The sequence below is a fragment of the Archocentrus centrarchus genome, chromosome 22, assembly GCF_007364275.1.
Source record: "Archocentrus centrarchus isolate MPI-CPG fArcCen1 chromosome 22, fArcCen1, whole genome shotgun sequence".
NCBI lineage: Eukaryota > Metazoa > Chordata > Actinopteri > Cichliformes > Cichlidae > Archocentrus > Archocentrus centrarchus.
The window spans coordinates 13,640,686-13,655,975 of NC_044367.1; the positions used below are offsets into that span (position 1 = coordinate 13,640,686).

General features: G+C 39.6%; 1 protein-coding gene across 2 annotated transcripts; it reads right to left on the reverse strand.

Annotated features, from left to right (window-relative positions):
• Nucleotides 1-65: 65 nt before the first annotated feature.
• Nucleotides 66-8,988, reverse strand: LOC115772382 (heterogeneous nuclear ribonucleoprotein Q-like). 2 transcript variants are annotated; one of them, XM_030718595.1, is made up of 12 exons: nt 8,742-8,988; nt 6,829-6,985; nt 5,760-5,878; nt 5,371-5,478; nt 5,040-5,153; nt 4,576-4,752; nt 4,176-4,311; nt 3,566-3,771; nt 3,283-3,432; nt 3,074-3,195; nt 2,609-2,934; nt 66-2,125 (listed from the first exon to the last, which is right to left on the reverse strand). In XM_030718595.1, the coding sequence occupies exons 2-12, from the start codon at nt 6,971-6,973 to the stop codon at nt 2,097-2,099; spliced, it is 1,632 nt and encodes a 543-aa protein (XP_030574455.1). In that variant the 5' UTR covers nt 6,974-6,985; nt 8,742-8,988; the 3' UTR covers nt 66-2,096. The 2 variants fall into 2 exon arrangements, with proteins under 2 accessions (XP_030574455.1, XP_030574456.1); XM_030718596.1 differs by lacking the exon at nt 6,829-6,985 and having other exon boundaries at nt 8,742-8,984.
• Nucleotides 8,989-15,290: the final 6,302 nt, after the last annotated feature.

Below are 15,290 nucleotides of genomic sequence, written 5' to 3' on the forward strand. Positions count from 1 at the left end.
AACAATTTATTTGCAGGAATGCAAAAAACGTTGTTGGCCACCAACAATAGTTTAAAACTGCTAACTTTTTTTTTTTTTTCAAAAGGTGGTTGTTATGATTTTACTGAGGGAGTTAACTGTATAGAAAACTGGGATTGAAGAGCAGTTTCCTTTATGCTATACCTGGAAGTAGAAATCGTTCACTGCAGTATCCCTTCTACCACTATGAGACCATGATCCCTCACCAAACCATAGCAGCTAATGTTAGGCACACATGCTCACTGGCTGGGCAATATGGCATCCATTAAGATTAACTCCAAAGATCTTCTATATAGTTGCTGTAATGGGGAGGGATCATTCAAGATTAACATGATCTTATGAGATGAAGGATTGGATTAGCCTCTTTTACATTATTCTGATGCTGTCTGAAAATGTGATGTATTGATATAAAAACAAACCCACTGGAAGAATACAGTGGCACAAAAGGGACACTGCAGGGCTTTACTTTTGTTTGTTTTTTTAAATTTTTATTTTTTATTTTTTTAAATCAAAGGCAGTTGGATGCCTGTGATGTTGAAGCCTTTACAAAAGTAACATTTTCCGAAAAACTATACAACCAGTAACTACATACTCTGAAGAAGCAAGGCGGCTAATTCAGTTCAAAATAGGATAAAAGCAGGGCTTGTTTAGACTCATCATATGAGATTGTTTTGCATGCCCGGTGTGACTGTTTGCAGTCTGCAGAGCTGCAGCTAAAAGGACTATATTACATTAAGTACATCGTTTTTGCGCTGCAGCTCTTGTGCATATTTTATATGAAAACAAGCCCTGCTTTCATCAATATAGTTTCCCTATTTACAGTACAGGCCGGGTAGTTTAGTCCTCTGTACTGAGGTAGTCAACCAACCCTTTAAAGACAAGTTCTGAAAAGAACCACTTTCCTGGAATGCCTGACTTATCCATGCCAGGTGGGTACACCCTAAAACCCTGCAAATGTTCTCTTTCAAACATCCAGATCAAACAATTAAGATTAACATGGATATTCCGACAATAAAAATTGCGATTAGCACAAAAATATACAATAGCATCAAGCTCCTTTGAGCCACTTCAAACCTAAGAACTTAAAAAGTGCAATTTCGTCATTCATTTAAAAAAAAAAAAAAAAAAAAAAAAAAAAAAAAAAATGGCATGTTCAGGGACAGGGAAGGGGTAGATTGTAAGGGCAATTCATAAGTCCCTGTAAATCAGGTCTAGGAACAGGGACTTAGAGCAAAGAGGCTGTGGCAAGTATTCAGACTCCTCCGTTCATTTTATAAGGTGGCAGTTTCAAAACACAAAAAAGTAAAGCCCTTTTCGGACATGCGCTACTCTCCAATAATCTGAATGTGGTGGCTTCGTGTTTGAACGAGCACCCAGGTTTCCATAAAAGTTGCATTGGTAAGCTTACTAGGTTGGGCCTAGTAACAAGATTTGCAACACAGCGCAAGGCTCAAGTGTGTGCAGCAACATTAACGGATGGGCAAACCCAAGATTTTGACTGTTCACATCTACGATCTCTGAACTGCTCTGTCCACTCAGATTTCAACAGCAAAAACTTACACTATGACATTTTATCTCTTCTGTTTCCAATCTGCATTAAGATTAAGACATTTCTTCATGATGCATTTTCATCATTTCCAATCCAGAAGAGATATACCGCAGACCCTAAGTGGAAGAGGCAGGGTACAGAGCTTAACAGCACAGAGAAAGAGAGAGAGCATTCAAAAGTGTGGTTACATTTTGAGTTGATGCTGACAAAATGTGTTGCCATAAAGCAACAATTCTTTTCCATGCATTATTGTGCATGTACCGTGGCTTTCTTCTTTCACAGCATGGGCATGTCTGAATGATGCCATGAGGAACAGTGACCCATGTCTGATCGACAGAATGTCACCACTAAGATTATGGTTATGCATTGTCTGAAAAGGGCTAAAGTGAGTTAAAATATAGAGGAAGGGAGATGCTTCTTCTTGTAAGGCTGGAATATCATTGGACCTTTTTCTCATGCTTGTTGTTTCGACATCCATTGCAGCTTACGGTGTAACCCCACATATCAAGTCAGTATCCACTGTGACAGGTCAGGACCGCCCTCGGCCCCTTTTCCCTGCTGAACCAATAAGAAGAAAGATAAAATTAGTACAGGAAACCAGTGTTGTGCACACTTGCCATAAATCAGACATTTAGATTGACATCATGCCATTTGTGTGGGCCTCAGCTGGCCTTAAAAATACATTATGTTGTGAATGACCCAGTCTGCTGGTAAACAAGCTGACTGCTCTGAAATACGACACCTGTCAGATTAGTTATGAGACAAAAGCAGTTGTAGCTTTTTGTTTTGTTTTTTTAAGTAGTTCTTCACAATACCAAAATCATTTGAAGACAATCACACTTAGCTTTTAACTACAGCTGCTTTCACTTTCAGTTCATCCATGTCACTGCTTACATTTTTGACCCACTATCAGAAAATTTCTCATTCTTTTCTGTGAAACTCAAGACTTAAAATTTATTTAAAAAAAGAAGAAAAAAAAAAGCACAAATCAAAAAAATTTTCACTAAAAATAGAAATTTACCTCTATAAATAGATATTTACCTCTGATTGTTCCGAGGCCTCCTCGTTGGGAGAAGCCAACTCGTCCCCTCGGTGTGACAGCACCGCGGCCCCTGGTCTGATTGGCATTGCCACGGACTCCTCCCCTTGCTCCTCTTCCTCTCCCAGACACTTGGAAGTCCTCATAGCCATAGTATGGGTCATCGTAGCCGCCCCGGTAGTTGTGGTAATTATATCCATAGTAATCATAATAGTCTTCATAGCCGTAATAATCAGGAGGATAAGAATAACCTCCCCGACCGCCTCGTCCTCTGCCTCTTGTTGGTGGTGGCATGTGAGGGGGCCCGTAATAATAGTATTCATCATACCTGAGGGAGGATACAGAGTTCCCATCAGGAAGCTGTCCTGCTACATAACATTTTAAATTTGACAGTTGTCTGGTTAAAAGGTCATTGGCTTAATTACACACAGCACAAGCCTACTTTGAATTGCAGGGCTCTTGCTTACATTTGTGTTTTAGCGGCTTGTCTCTGGGCTTTGCGTTCTTTCCTCTTCTGGTCAGGGGGCTTGGCAAAGACAATTTCAATATGCTCTCCTTCAAGGTCTTTGCCGTTAAGATCAGCCAAAGCCTGTGACATTCAATCAAGACAATACTGAAATACCTTTCAAACAAAATCACAACATAATGAAGGTGCTCCAAGTCGTTTCCTTCATACCTTCACAGCACTCTCTCTTTCCTCAAAATGGATAAAGGCGTAGTCTTTCAACTTCTTCACTCGCTCCAGCTTGCCATACTGGCTAAAGGTCTTTTCAAGTATCTCTTCTGTAACAGTGCTCGCCAAGTTTCTGACAAACAGCACCTTGACCTAGGAAAAGACAAACATATTTTCTTTTTTCTTGTAGAAATGGGGAGCAGCTCCAAACAAATGCAGACATCAAAAGAAATTCTGTGCGCGGATACACAACTTTTCACTACTGATGACTGGTCCTGTGCTTTACCTTGGCCATGACTTCTGGGTCTGGGTCCTCAATGGGATCAGCCCACTCCACTGTAACCAAATTTCCCCAGACTTTGACCTTGCCACTCATTAGTCGGCGGCGGGCCTGAGCTGCTGTCTTGTGGTCTTCATACTCAAGGAAGCAAAAGCCCCGATTCTTTTTCTTGTCATCTGGCTGGTGGTACAATATGACATCATTTAGACCCTCTGTAGAGATGAGAAACAGTGGAGAGCTTAGGAGAAGAAGCAGTTAAGTAAAATTTTCTATTGAAAACACAGCTGGATCAACCTGCTGTTTGAAAAAACAGCCACAAATGCAGCAATATAAATTGATCAAAATCAAAGAAATAAAACTTTAAAACAAATTTTTCTGTAGTTTGTGTCCACTCAGATCTTAGCGGTAAACCTTCAGAGTAATGTGAATCACTCAAGTACAGTAATGAGATCATCATTTGGAACTAAAAATGTTTTAAAAACGCTTACTGGACAAGTTTCACCTGCAAATGTGCATTGACTCGAATTAAAACTACAAGCTCAGGGAAACCCATTTCAAGATAGATGCAGAATGGAAATGAATGCAGATGGAAAAAAAGTTAAAAATGTTTGCTCACCTGTTACTTTTGCAAATTCTTCAACAATCTGCTCTTTCGTTTTACTCTTGGGGATGGAGCCAACAAACAGTCTATTATTGGCCACAGAGATGCACACACCGATGTGTTTGCCTGGTCGAATTTCATTGTTGTTGCACTGCAGAAGGATGCAGGATAGTATAAGACACAAATAAACAACAACAGAAAAAAAAAAAAAAAAAAAGAGGAAAAAAAAAATGGGGGGGGTCAAGTCTGCATAACTGGTGCTTTGAGGTGTTTCTTCACCATTGGCAAACATGTTCCACATGCACTTGTATGCTACATAAGACTCCTTTGTTCTCTAACTGAAAAGGCTATTTTGTTAAAACAAAGCCACAGCCCAATTCACTTTCTGGTCATAATTAGAGTACAGTAGACCTACCAATTTGACAGCCTGCTGTGCAGCTTCTTTAGTGCAGAAAGTGACAAAGGCATAGCCTCTGTTCAGGCCACTGAGGGGATCCATCATCAGGCGCAAGTCCCATATGGGGCCAGCTTTCTCGAACAGTGGAACCAGCTCATCCTCAAAAAGATCTCTGGGGATTTTTCCTACAAAAATCTGCCAGGTTGATGGGAAAAGGAAATATGGTACATGAGATCAAAGTTTTAATTCAATATGTGAGGCACAAATAAAGGTAATTAGCATTCTGGTAAATGGTATCCAGTCAGCTCTTAGCGGTAAACTATCAGTGTAACCGTGGTTACTACAGCAGACAACAGAGTCTCATCATTTGGATACCATATAATACATAACTGCACTTGGTCCAACAAATTTGTCAATAATTAAAGTCCAGCATTTTAAACTGATGACTGAACAATATAAAAGAACCAGTTAAAGTTCCATACCTCTGTACCGATGGTGGGTTGTGCCCCTGAGTGGGCAGAGTCTGGTGGGGGACCACCATACTTCCTCTGTCCTGTCGTCACATCAAGTGTATAGCCAGTCCTCTCTAGCAAAGCCTAACAAGTAAAAAAAAAATAAAAAAAATAAAAATAAAAAATGGGGGGCCAAATTAAAGGTATTATCAGTTATCACAAATGCAGCTTGTATTCCAACATCTTAGAAATAACAAATACACACATTTCTGCACTCAAAAAACATTCATTAGTCACAAGAGACAATTGAAGCATGAAATTAGCTTCAATGCAAATTTTTAAATGAACCATCAGTTCTCACTTTGATTTTGGCTTCATCTGGTCCTTTGTTGGTGTCTGACACTTTGGTCCCTTGTTTCTCTCTCTGTCGGTACGTCTTCATCACGCCACAAAGAAAGGCACTTTTGTTCTGAAAGAAAACCAATTTAAATAGGATTAAACAATAATTACAAAAATTTTAATATCACTGCAAAAAAAAAAGATCACAATATTCAATTTGTCCTTGAATATGAGCAGGCAGAAGGAACTGGAAGGGCATCTTGTAGAGTAGATCAATGTCAACTAATACCTATTGTGTAGTTGCACAATTCAACATAATGCTGTTACTTAATCACACTACACTGTGATTTTGACTTTGTATTAAAGGCACTCAAAATTAACTAAATTAAACCAACAGTACCACATGCATACCTGAACATGTGAGAGGTCGCTGTCCTTGAATTGCAAAAGGACTTGGAGAGCACCTTCCTCGTTGAATTCTTTCAGCGCCTCAATTGCTCGATCATCTAAATCACTGTGTGACACCAAACCTGGAGGTTGGACAACACACACACACACACACAGAAATTGTGAGCCACTAATAAGAAAAAAAAAACTGGGCATTTATAGTAAAATGCCAAGTACCCAAGTGAAGTATTTAAATGGGGATTATTTTGTACAACCAATGTAATGAATTAATAATGACTACTACAATTAGAAGAGTGAGGAGCGGGACGAGCATAATCTAATAGAGCTGTATTCAGTAGTCAGTCTTTACTTGACTCCCCAACCAGCAAGTTTTTGCAGAACTAATCACAACAGATGTGACAGTGCAACTCGATATGCCCGTGCCCCTCTATACTGTAGCTGGGAGTTTCTAATGAGCCAGTCTACATTCTCCTTTATGGAGAGGCTGTCACCTGTCCCAGGCAGCCATACACCAGACAGCTGCTGCCATTGTTTCTGCCTCAGTCCCATCTGGCTGAAAAGGCCAGACCAGTACTTTTTCTAGATATGGCCAACCAAACAAGTCCTAAAATGACCCCCCCAAAATGTGTCAATAGAGCTCATCTCCATTTGAACTTCTACTAAAAATCTGACCAAATCAACAGTTATTTAAGCTGTAGTTGGTGTCCTACTTAGTCACTGCTCTGCTATAATTTTATGGGATGCAGAGAAACCTCTCAGAAATGAATGGCGATACTGAATAGGCTCATCAAAAGACTCCCAGAGAGAGAGAGAATTCATTCGCCCTGACACCAGTGATCATGCAACCATGTTGGGAATGCAAATGCTGCAATCATTTACACATTTTCTCTCTGGTAATGTGTAATTTAATATTCTGTAGCACTGCAGTACCCATTTTGGTAGGAAACCACAAAAAGTTGCTTCAGGATCCCAATTCCCCCATTCAAAAATGTGATAAAATGACAATACATGCAAGAAATTGCTAAACAAAAATTTGCATACTGAATATGCAAGAGTATTCATAGTGCCTTACCTGCTAGGTAAATTTCATCTAGTTTTTCAGCAACTTTCTGTGGTAAACCAGCTTCTAATAAAGTCTGGAAGTGCTCAGAATGGGTAACTGCAGAGGTGTCCATTGGTTCTTCTGGACCATTTCCATTAATATGTTCTGTGGCCATGTCTCCAGAAATCTGTGTAAATGCAATGAGCCAAATTAATCCTGGGTCAAGGGCAACAACTGGGATGTGTTCAAGAGAGTTTGAAGTCTCAGACTTGTCAGTCAATTCATTTAAAAAACACAAAAATCTTTGTACCAGTTGCAAACTTTGCTGAAGCCCAACTTTCAAATTAATGAACCCCAATTATTAAAAAAACAAAACAACAAACAAACAAACAAACAAAAAAAAAAAAAAAAAAAGGAGATGCTGACAGGTGCTGATGGTTATGTGGTCCTTCACAGTCTGGAGACTTTTCACTATCTTGACTTAGCACTCGCATGAACTACAAGTTCCAACGCCTGATATAGGCAGTGTGTGCAAGACATACATTCTCAGTAGACTTCAGCTCAGCTGCATACTGTAAAAAAGTAGAACCTAGAGGTTTGTGGCCATGTGGCAGTATTTTCATCCTGGCTTGTCCTGGGCTAAAGAAGTTGAACAAACGGAGCCAAGTTTACGCGCTAACGCCCGAATCTCAGCCTGCTTGGTCGCTGCTAGTGTGGAAGCCCTGTCTGCTATGGTCTCTAAATTACATGTTAGCTTACCTTCTCACTGCTGACTTCAGCACGGGATAGATAGCTGATACACGTGTTCCATCAGAGAGTGAGCCCCGGTTTCCGGTGACTGACCAATGAGCAACTATGCACCCTTTAGCATTTTGTTTATACTTGTGCAGCAGGTACTGTTACACTAAAATAAGCACTTGAGTTCATGACCAACCCAAACACTACCTCCCATTTCCTTTGTATGGATAGATTCTGGGGGTACTAAAGGCAGCAAACAACCTGCTCACCGGTCACAATCTATCTGGCAACAGCAGACTCAGCAAAACGTGGACAGCAATCTTATGTTTTGGCCTAACGTTAACAGAAGCTCATATTGTCGAATCGATATGCTATACTGACTGCTAATTAATCTCGTATGGGTAAGCACGTGCTTTCTCTGTGGTAAAAAATCTTTCAACTACGTGAAATTCACGTGTAACCCATTTACCAAGCCCTCTTGAATTGTTAACCTCTTAACATTATTAAATTGATAGAAATTAATTATCCCTCCCCCGTCTCACCTCAAACTTCTACCATAATGTTAGGTTTAGCGGGGAGGGACCGACTCGCACACGTTGAAGCTAACTAGCTAGCGGGCTAGTTTGCAGAGCTAATGTTTCAACAATCAAGCTAAGTGGCATTAATCGGGACAATAACATGAGGCGCTTGTATGCATTTACTACGAATGCAGCTACAGTTATCCTTTTAGTAGAACGTAAGCATGTGTATTAACACAGTAGTAAGGGATAATCGCCACTTCTTTCTAGTATAACCGGCCTTTGCCAGCTAAGTGCTGTTAGCATACAATGACAATGAGCATGTCATTTTCGTGATCTGTCAAAATGGGTTAGCCTAAGCTAGCATGCTAATTCGAACGGAATTTCAGTGAGGCCATTGTTACAACGTCATTTGTCGATACGGACTTAGCCAATTAACAAAGCATGACTTTTTAAATACAATTAGATTCAACGGGGCCTTGAAAGCTAGAGGTTTAGCCTGCTGAATGCGTGGTCTGTCAACGTGCCGCCACATAGGAAGAGTCCATTTTCAAAAAGCCGGTCTGGAGAACTCGTTCCCAACCACCACCAGTTTCCACATTGTTTGAAACAGCACCGCACGATTCACACTTTTTTAGCAGTCAATTAAGCAGTAATGACGTTATCAATTACAAGCATTCGCCCTACCTGCCGCTGGCACACCAACGTGTATGGTGCTGATTATTTAGGAAGATAAATGTGATACTGAAAAAAGAGAGAAAAGTGTAAAACTCCCGGCACTGGTCCGGCTTCAGTCATTCACTCTTGATGATGTAAAATGGCTGCCACGTTCACGCCTCGAGTTTTGTCTCGTCGATGGGGTTTCTTGGACAGCCCTGCACGGGCTTGCCTTGTATGCATTTTACAGTAGAGCAGCAGGTCATCTGCAGCATCCGTCATAACTCCAAAAGAGCAATGGTTTCACCGCAACGGAGCCGTTTACCGACGGCGCAAATGGAACAGTTAATAAAGACCTAGTTAAAAAAAAACAACAGGGTGACACAAACAAATAAAATTAAATTGTTAAACAAGGAATTACATTAATGGAATTACATTTTTATATATATTTAGCCAATTATATACTATTATCCCATGGATGAAAACTATAATAATAATTGTAAAATGTCACTAAACCTGGAAAGTATGTCCCACTTTTCACCACACTGTGTCAGTCTTCTAGTAGATTTAGAACTTATCGCCTCATCAACACAACAATAGTTCAGAGCCTTTGTCGGCTATTTGAGACCCAACATATTTATCTAGAAACAATATGGCATGAACACTATGAGTCTGTATTTGTTGCAAAAGCAAACAAAATAGATACAAAGTATGAGTTTGTATCTGTCACAAAAAATAAAAGAACCAAAAAAACAAATACACACTATGAATTTGTATGTTATGCAAAATTGCATCATATTATTAATTAAGCTGTGATATGCAGTATGATATGCTGTATGACATAATGCTGTAGCATTATGACATAAAAGTGACTAAATGACTTAGGATACAAATTAAAAAAGTGAAAAGTGATAACTAAAACATGATATAAAGCCTTAATAATAAAGCATCAGTACTGTGCATTTGTTGTAGTGATACAGAAAAAAAATTGTTCTGCATTAATACATTTTGGGTTCAGTAGTCCTGCTAATACGTGACTTACAATTAATGATTAATGATTTGAAAAGCATTACTTCAGTGTTGAGCTTTAATGCAGCTTAAGTACTTAACTGCTAAAGCACAGAGCATTTGTGTGGTTGGAACACTTCAAGGTTGAAGAAATAAAAGCTAGTGGTTGCATAAAAAAAGAAAGAAATAACTTTCTGTCATGGGTTGTGAAGTGAAGGACCCAGATGCAGGAGTTAAGCACAAAAAAGGGTGCTTCATTGGGCTGTAAGCCAAGTCCAGAACAAAAGCCAAAACTAAGTGAAAGCGAAAAAAAAAAAAAAAGCACAGAACTCAAAATCCAAGTGCAGGAGAACATACACAGACACTATGACAAAGACTTGGGGAAGGAGAAGACAATTTGTACAATACACCTGGGGGATGTGGAAACAGCTGGGGTAAGACACAGTTGTATACAATCAAGACAATCACTAGGGGGAAGCAAAAATCAAAGCAAGGCACAAAAGACAACTAACTGCTAAAGTAAAACAAGAAATAACCCAAAGGACAATTACTAAGCAAAGAAACAGTACTGAACTAGACTGAACATGATACAACAGGAACACTGTGGGAACTAAACACGCATACAAAACAAATCCTCAAGGTCATGGTAGTGTTGAGAGCCTGAAAAAGGTTTGTGCAGAAATTTCACCTCTCATCCAAGAGGCTTCTTCAGTTCTAAAACAACTGCTAGAGAGTCCAAGGTAATGAACCCCTAGTGGGGGCTGTCCACTTTGGTGGTGGTCCTAAGGGTTGGCCCACACTGACCCACTAGTGATCATGTAAGACATAACATGAGCCAAGGTGTGGAAAAAGTGGGTTACCTGAGACTCTCTAGCAGTTGTTTTAGAACTAAAAAACCTCTTGGATGAGAATTGAAACGTCTTCACAAACCTAAAGAAGTCCAGCTGCCTTCTTTTTCAAGCTCTCAAAAGCTGGTTTGAATTCTTCAGTGTAAATAGAAATCAAAACCTCAAACAATAACCAAAAACTAGGAGCACAGAGCCACAATGAAACCGAACAAGAAACACCCAGTGACAGATGAGAATTCAAAACTCCAAAGTATCCCAAACCCTAGAATAGTTCACGGACCATGACATTTAGAGAGTGGCCCATGAAGACATAAAACGCACTTAATGGGCTTTATGCAGGTCTTTATATCAAGCCATATCAAAAGGAAAAAGCACTTGCAAGGTAGATTTATATATCCCAAAAAAGTATGCACTCCTAAGAAGGATATTAAAACAGATAAGCTACCTTTAAAAGCTATAAAAGAAACCTTATTTTGGCATAAAACAAACAAACAGAAAGAAGTGAAGATGTCTAAAGCCACAGCGTCACAGATAGCTGTAACATCCATCCATCCATTTTTTTTCCCTGCTTATCCAGTTTCCTTATCTGATCATGGGGAAACTGGAAACTATCCCAGATAAGAAAAGGTGAAAGATGGGGTACAACCTGGACAGGTCACAAGTTCACATCACAGGCCTAACTGTAACAGCAAAAGAGAAATCTTTTAACGCCCCAAACACTTTAACTAGACCCAATAGTATTCCATATGAAATTCATGTAGTAGTAATCTTTCGTTGTTATTGTGGTTTATGTTTTGTTTGTAATACATGTGCTCAAGCACATCCACTTCAAAGAGATACAGGCACTTGAGATATCTCTCATGCTGCTGCATGGCCCTTTTAATCTCCCTCCTGAAGAACATAGCAAAACATCTGTTCCTTGCAGTCTTATATACACTATATTGCCAAAGATTTTCACTTGCCCATCCAAATCATTGAATTCAGCTGTTCCAATCACTTCCATGGTCACAGTTGTATAAAACCAGGGGTGAAAGCAGTTTTAAATTCTTACCTGTACTATGTGTGTGTGTGTTAGTTAACCTAGGCAACAGTAAAGTTATATATATATATATATATATATATATATATATATATATATATATACACACAAAAAAATTAAGGTAAATTTTTGTACCCAAAAGGTACTTTTATCAGGAAAGTTCCCTCTAAGTACAGAGATGGACCCTTGGGGTGATTTACTCTGGACCATCAGAGGTACAAAATCACTGGTCAGAGCAAATGGTACAAAAGTGTACCAGTAGAAGTCAGTGTTGGGTGGGGTGTTTCCTCCCAGACGACAAAAAAGGCGCCAGAAATGTAAAATGGCGGACTCTCCGGTTTTATGCTGCCTGTCCACCGAAGAACTTATTCAAAAAATATCTAAAGCTGGAATAAAAATGAATGAAGACGAGGCAAGAAGATTCAGTGGTAAGTAATCTGACCTATTCATGTTCATGGTCTAACTCAGTCTCCGTTCATTTAAAATTTCAGACTAACATGCTAACAGTACCTAGCATGTTGTGTGCACAGGGCGTTACCCAACTTCTCTGCAATTTCAGAATATTAGTATTTTAGTGAAGTACTATCACAAGAGCTAAGTAATTCCATCTTTTTTTGTTTAACTACTTTGTTTGGGGCTTGTATTAGCTGTGGGGTCTCCTTTAAAGCTCCCTTCAGCTCAGCTACACCATCTATCCTAAAAAAAAAAAACTCAGCGAAATTTACTTGAACTAGAAGCTGCATTTCTAGCTTTTGTTATTTTGGTTAGATTTGAATTACTAGCTGCCTTTAACAATAATAACTGACAATGTGTTTGTGTATTCTACAGTGTATTGATGAGGTTGACAGAATTCACCCTTCAACATCTGCCATCTGTCAAGACGGCTTTGCTGGTGTCTTGCCAAATGTACTTAAGCTTGCACAGGGAAAGTCTGTGCTGGCAAAACAGTACTATGACGCAAGAAAAGATGCCCTGGCTGAAGATCTACCAGGTAGTCACAATCATCTTGCTAATAAATGTGAAAGTAGATCTGCTGTAGTTACGCTCTGTATGATTTTTTTTTCTTTTTTTGCATTTGAGGAATCGACTTAAGGGCTGGACTCATCCTCCTGCCATCCATCTTCAGAGAAAAGATTGAACACTACATCACTTTGGGAAAGGTAGGCATCTGAACTGTAGTAAGATCTTGTTCAAATAAGTGAAGAGGAAAGAAAAATGACTCGAGTAAGGAATTATTTTTACTATATTGATATTTTGATCACCATTTAACATATTTAAAGTTGTATTACTTAATATTTTAAACTTGTAAATTAACACTAAGGTTTTTAAATTATTTTACATAAATTAATTGGAACAATGTCTTTTGCTGCTTGGTTATTTATTTATTTTTTATTTTTTTCTTAATTTATATAGAAAGATGCTGCTACACCCTATCCAACCATTCAACTGGTGGATAATAAGTGGAAGACGGTGATGACCAGTGCCGGGCCCAGTCTGGTGAAAGTAGAGTAGATGTTATGTCACTGCACGAGCCTAAGTGAAGCCTTTATAACAGCCTTCAGTATGTACTTTGTTTTCAACATTACATTCTTCTGTCTTCTGTTCACTTCTTGTTTTAAACTGAATGAACTGATGTTAAATTATACATTTTGATAAATAAAGAATATTTTTGTGAACCTAAGGGTTTGTTTTTGTCTCTCAAAGGTACCATTAGCCATGTCGCTCCAGCTGTACCTCATTGGGTACATAATTTGTACCTTTGTAATGGGTACAGTATTGTACCTGTACATAAAGGCACATATTTGTCACCAGAGGTACAGAAATGTTCTTCTAAAGGTACAGACAATAAGGTACAAAATTGTTCCTAGATTTAGAGGTACAATGTTGTACTCCACTAGGGTACAGCTGGAGCGACAAAGCCTTCGTACCTTTTTAGGTCCGTTCTCGTCCCTCTATTTCTTAGTGTGTATATATATATACACTTTACTGTTGCCTACCTGTATAAGGCAGAAATTAGAAGCACTTGACAATTGTTAAGGAACTGGGATGTTTGCACACACTGTACACTTAACACAATTGATGACCACCTCCACACATTTTGCCTCTGTCCACCAATACAAAACCTCTGGAAAGAAATAATCACCAAACTTTCTCAAAACTCAATCCCCTTGGCAGCCACTGTGTTTTGGAGGTAAATGTGCTCTTGTGTAGTGTAAAATCTCCGGTCATAAGCAGTGTTTTCGAGCTGTGCTGTGTTATGTGCTGTTAGTGGTATTATAAAAAAAGTGGAAGCTATTTAGACCAACAGCAACTCAGCCACAAAGTGGTAGGCCACATAAAATCACAGAGTGGGGTCAGTGGATGGTGAGGTGCATAGTGTGCAGAGGTTGTCGACTTTTTGCAGACACAATCTCTGCAAACCTCCAAACTTCATGTGACCGTCAGATGAGCTCAAGAACAGTGCACAGAGAACTTCATGGAATGGGTTACCATGGCCAAGCAGCTGCATCCAAACCTTACATCACCAAGTGCAATGCAAAGTCCTGGATGCAGTGGTGTAAAGCATGATGGCACTGGACTCTAGAGCAGTGGAGACGTGTTATGAATCACACTTCTCTATCTGGGTTTGGCGGTTGCCAGGAGAACGGTACTTCTCTGACGGCATTGTGCCAAGTGTAAAGTTTGGTGGAGGGAGATTATGGTGTGGGGTTATTTTTAACGAGCCTCAGTTCCAGTGAAAGGAACTCTTAAAACTTCAGCATACAAAGACATTTTAGACAATTTCATGCTCCCATCTTTGTGGGAACAGTTTGGGGATGGCCCCTTCCCATTCCAGCATAAGAGAGTTTGGTGTGGAAGAAGAATGGCCTGCACAGAATCCTGACCTCAACCCAAGAGAACAACTTTCAGATAAATTAGAGCGTAAGCCAGCCCTCTTGTCCAACTTCAGTGTCTGACCTCACAAATTTGCTTCTGGAAGAATGGTCAAAAATTCCCATAAACACTCATAAACTTTGTAGAAAGCATTCCCAGAAGAGTTGACGCTGTTATAGCTGTAAAGGGTGGGCTGACATCATATTAAATCCTATGGATTAAGGATGGGATGTCACTCAATTTCATATGTGTCTGGAGGAAGAGGAGTGAATACTTTTGGCAATATAGTGTACTCACTGGCCACTTCAATAGTTACACCTTATTACTTTTGTTTTCAGAATTGCCTTAATTCTTCGTGGCATAGATACGAAAAAGTGCTGTAAACATTCCGCAAATATTTCGTTCCATACTGACATGAAATCATCAGATGTGATGACTCCACATCCACAATGATCTCCTTTTCCACCAGATCCCAAAGGTGTTCTATCGGATTGATATCTGGTTACACTGGAGGCCATTTGAGCACAGTGAACTCACTTGTCATGTTCAAGAAACCAGCTTGAGATCATCTGAGCTTTGTGACATGACACATTATCCTGCTAGATGCAGCTATGATAAGATGGGTACACTGTGGTCATAAAGGGATTAACGTGGTCAGCAACAATACCCAGGTAGGCTGTGCGGTTTAAACCATGATCAGCTGGTACTACGGGCCCCACAGTGTGAGATGAAAATATCGCCCACACCATTACACCCATCACCCTCCACCATGAGCCTGAACTGTTGATACAGGCAGGACGGATCCATGCT

Bases quoted from the DNA above. Each gene is read 5' to 3' on its own strand.
- LOC115772382 (XM_030718595.1), bottom strand. From the start codon at position 6,973: ATGGCCACAGAACATATTAATGGAAATGGTCCAGAAGAACCAATGGAC. The intron at 4,312-4,575 runs GTAGGTCTACTG...ATCCTTCTGCAG, and splicing joins CACAGCAGGCTGTCAAATTG to TGCAACAACAATGAAATTCG. The intron at 2,126-2,608 runs GTAAATATCTAT...TTATTGGTTCAG, and splicing joins AGGCCTCGGAACAATCAGAG to CAGGGAAAAGGGGCCGAGGG.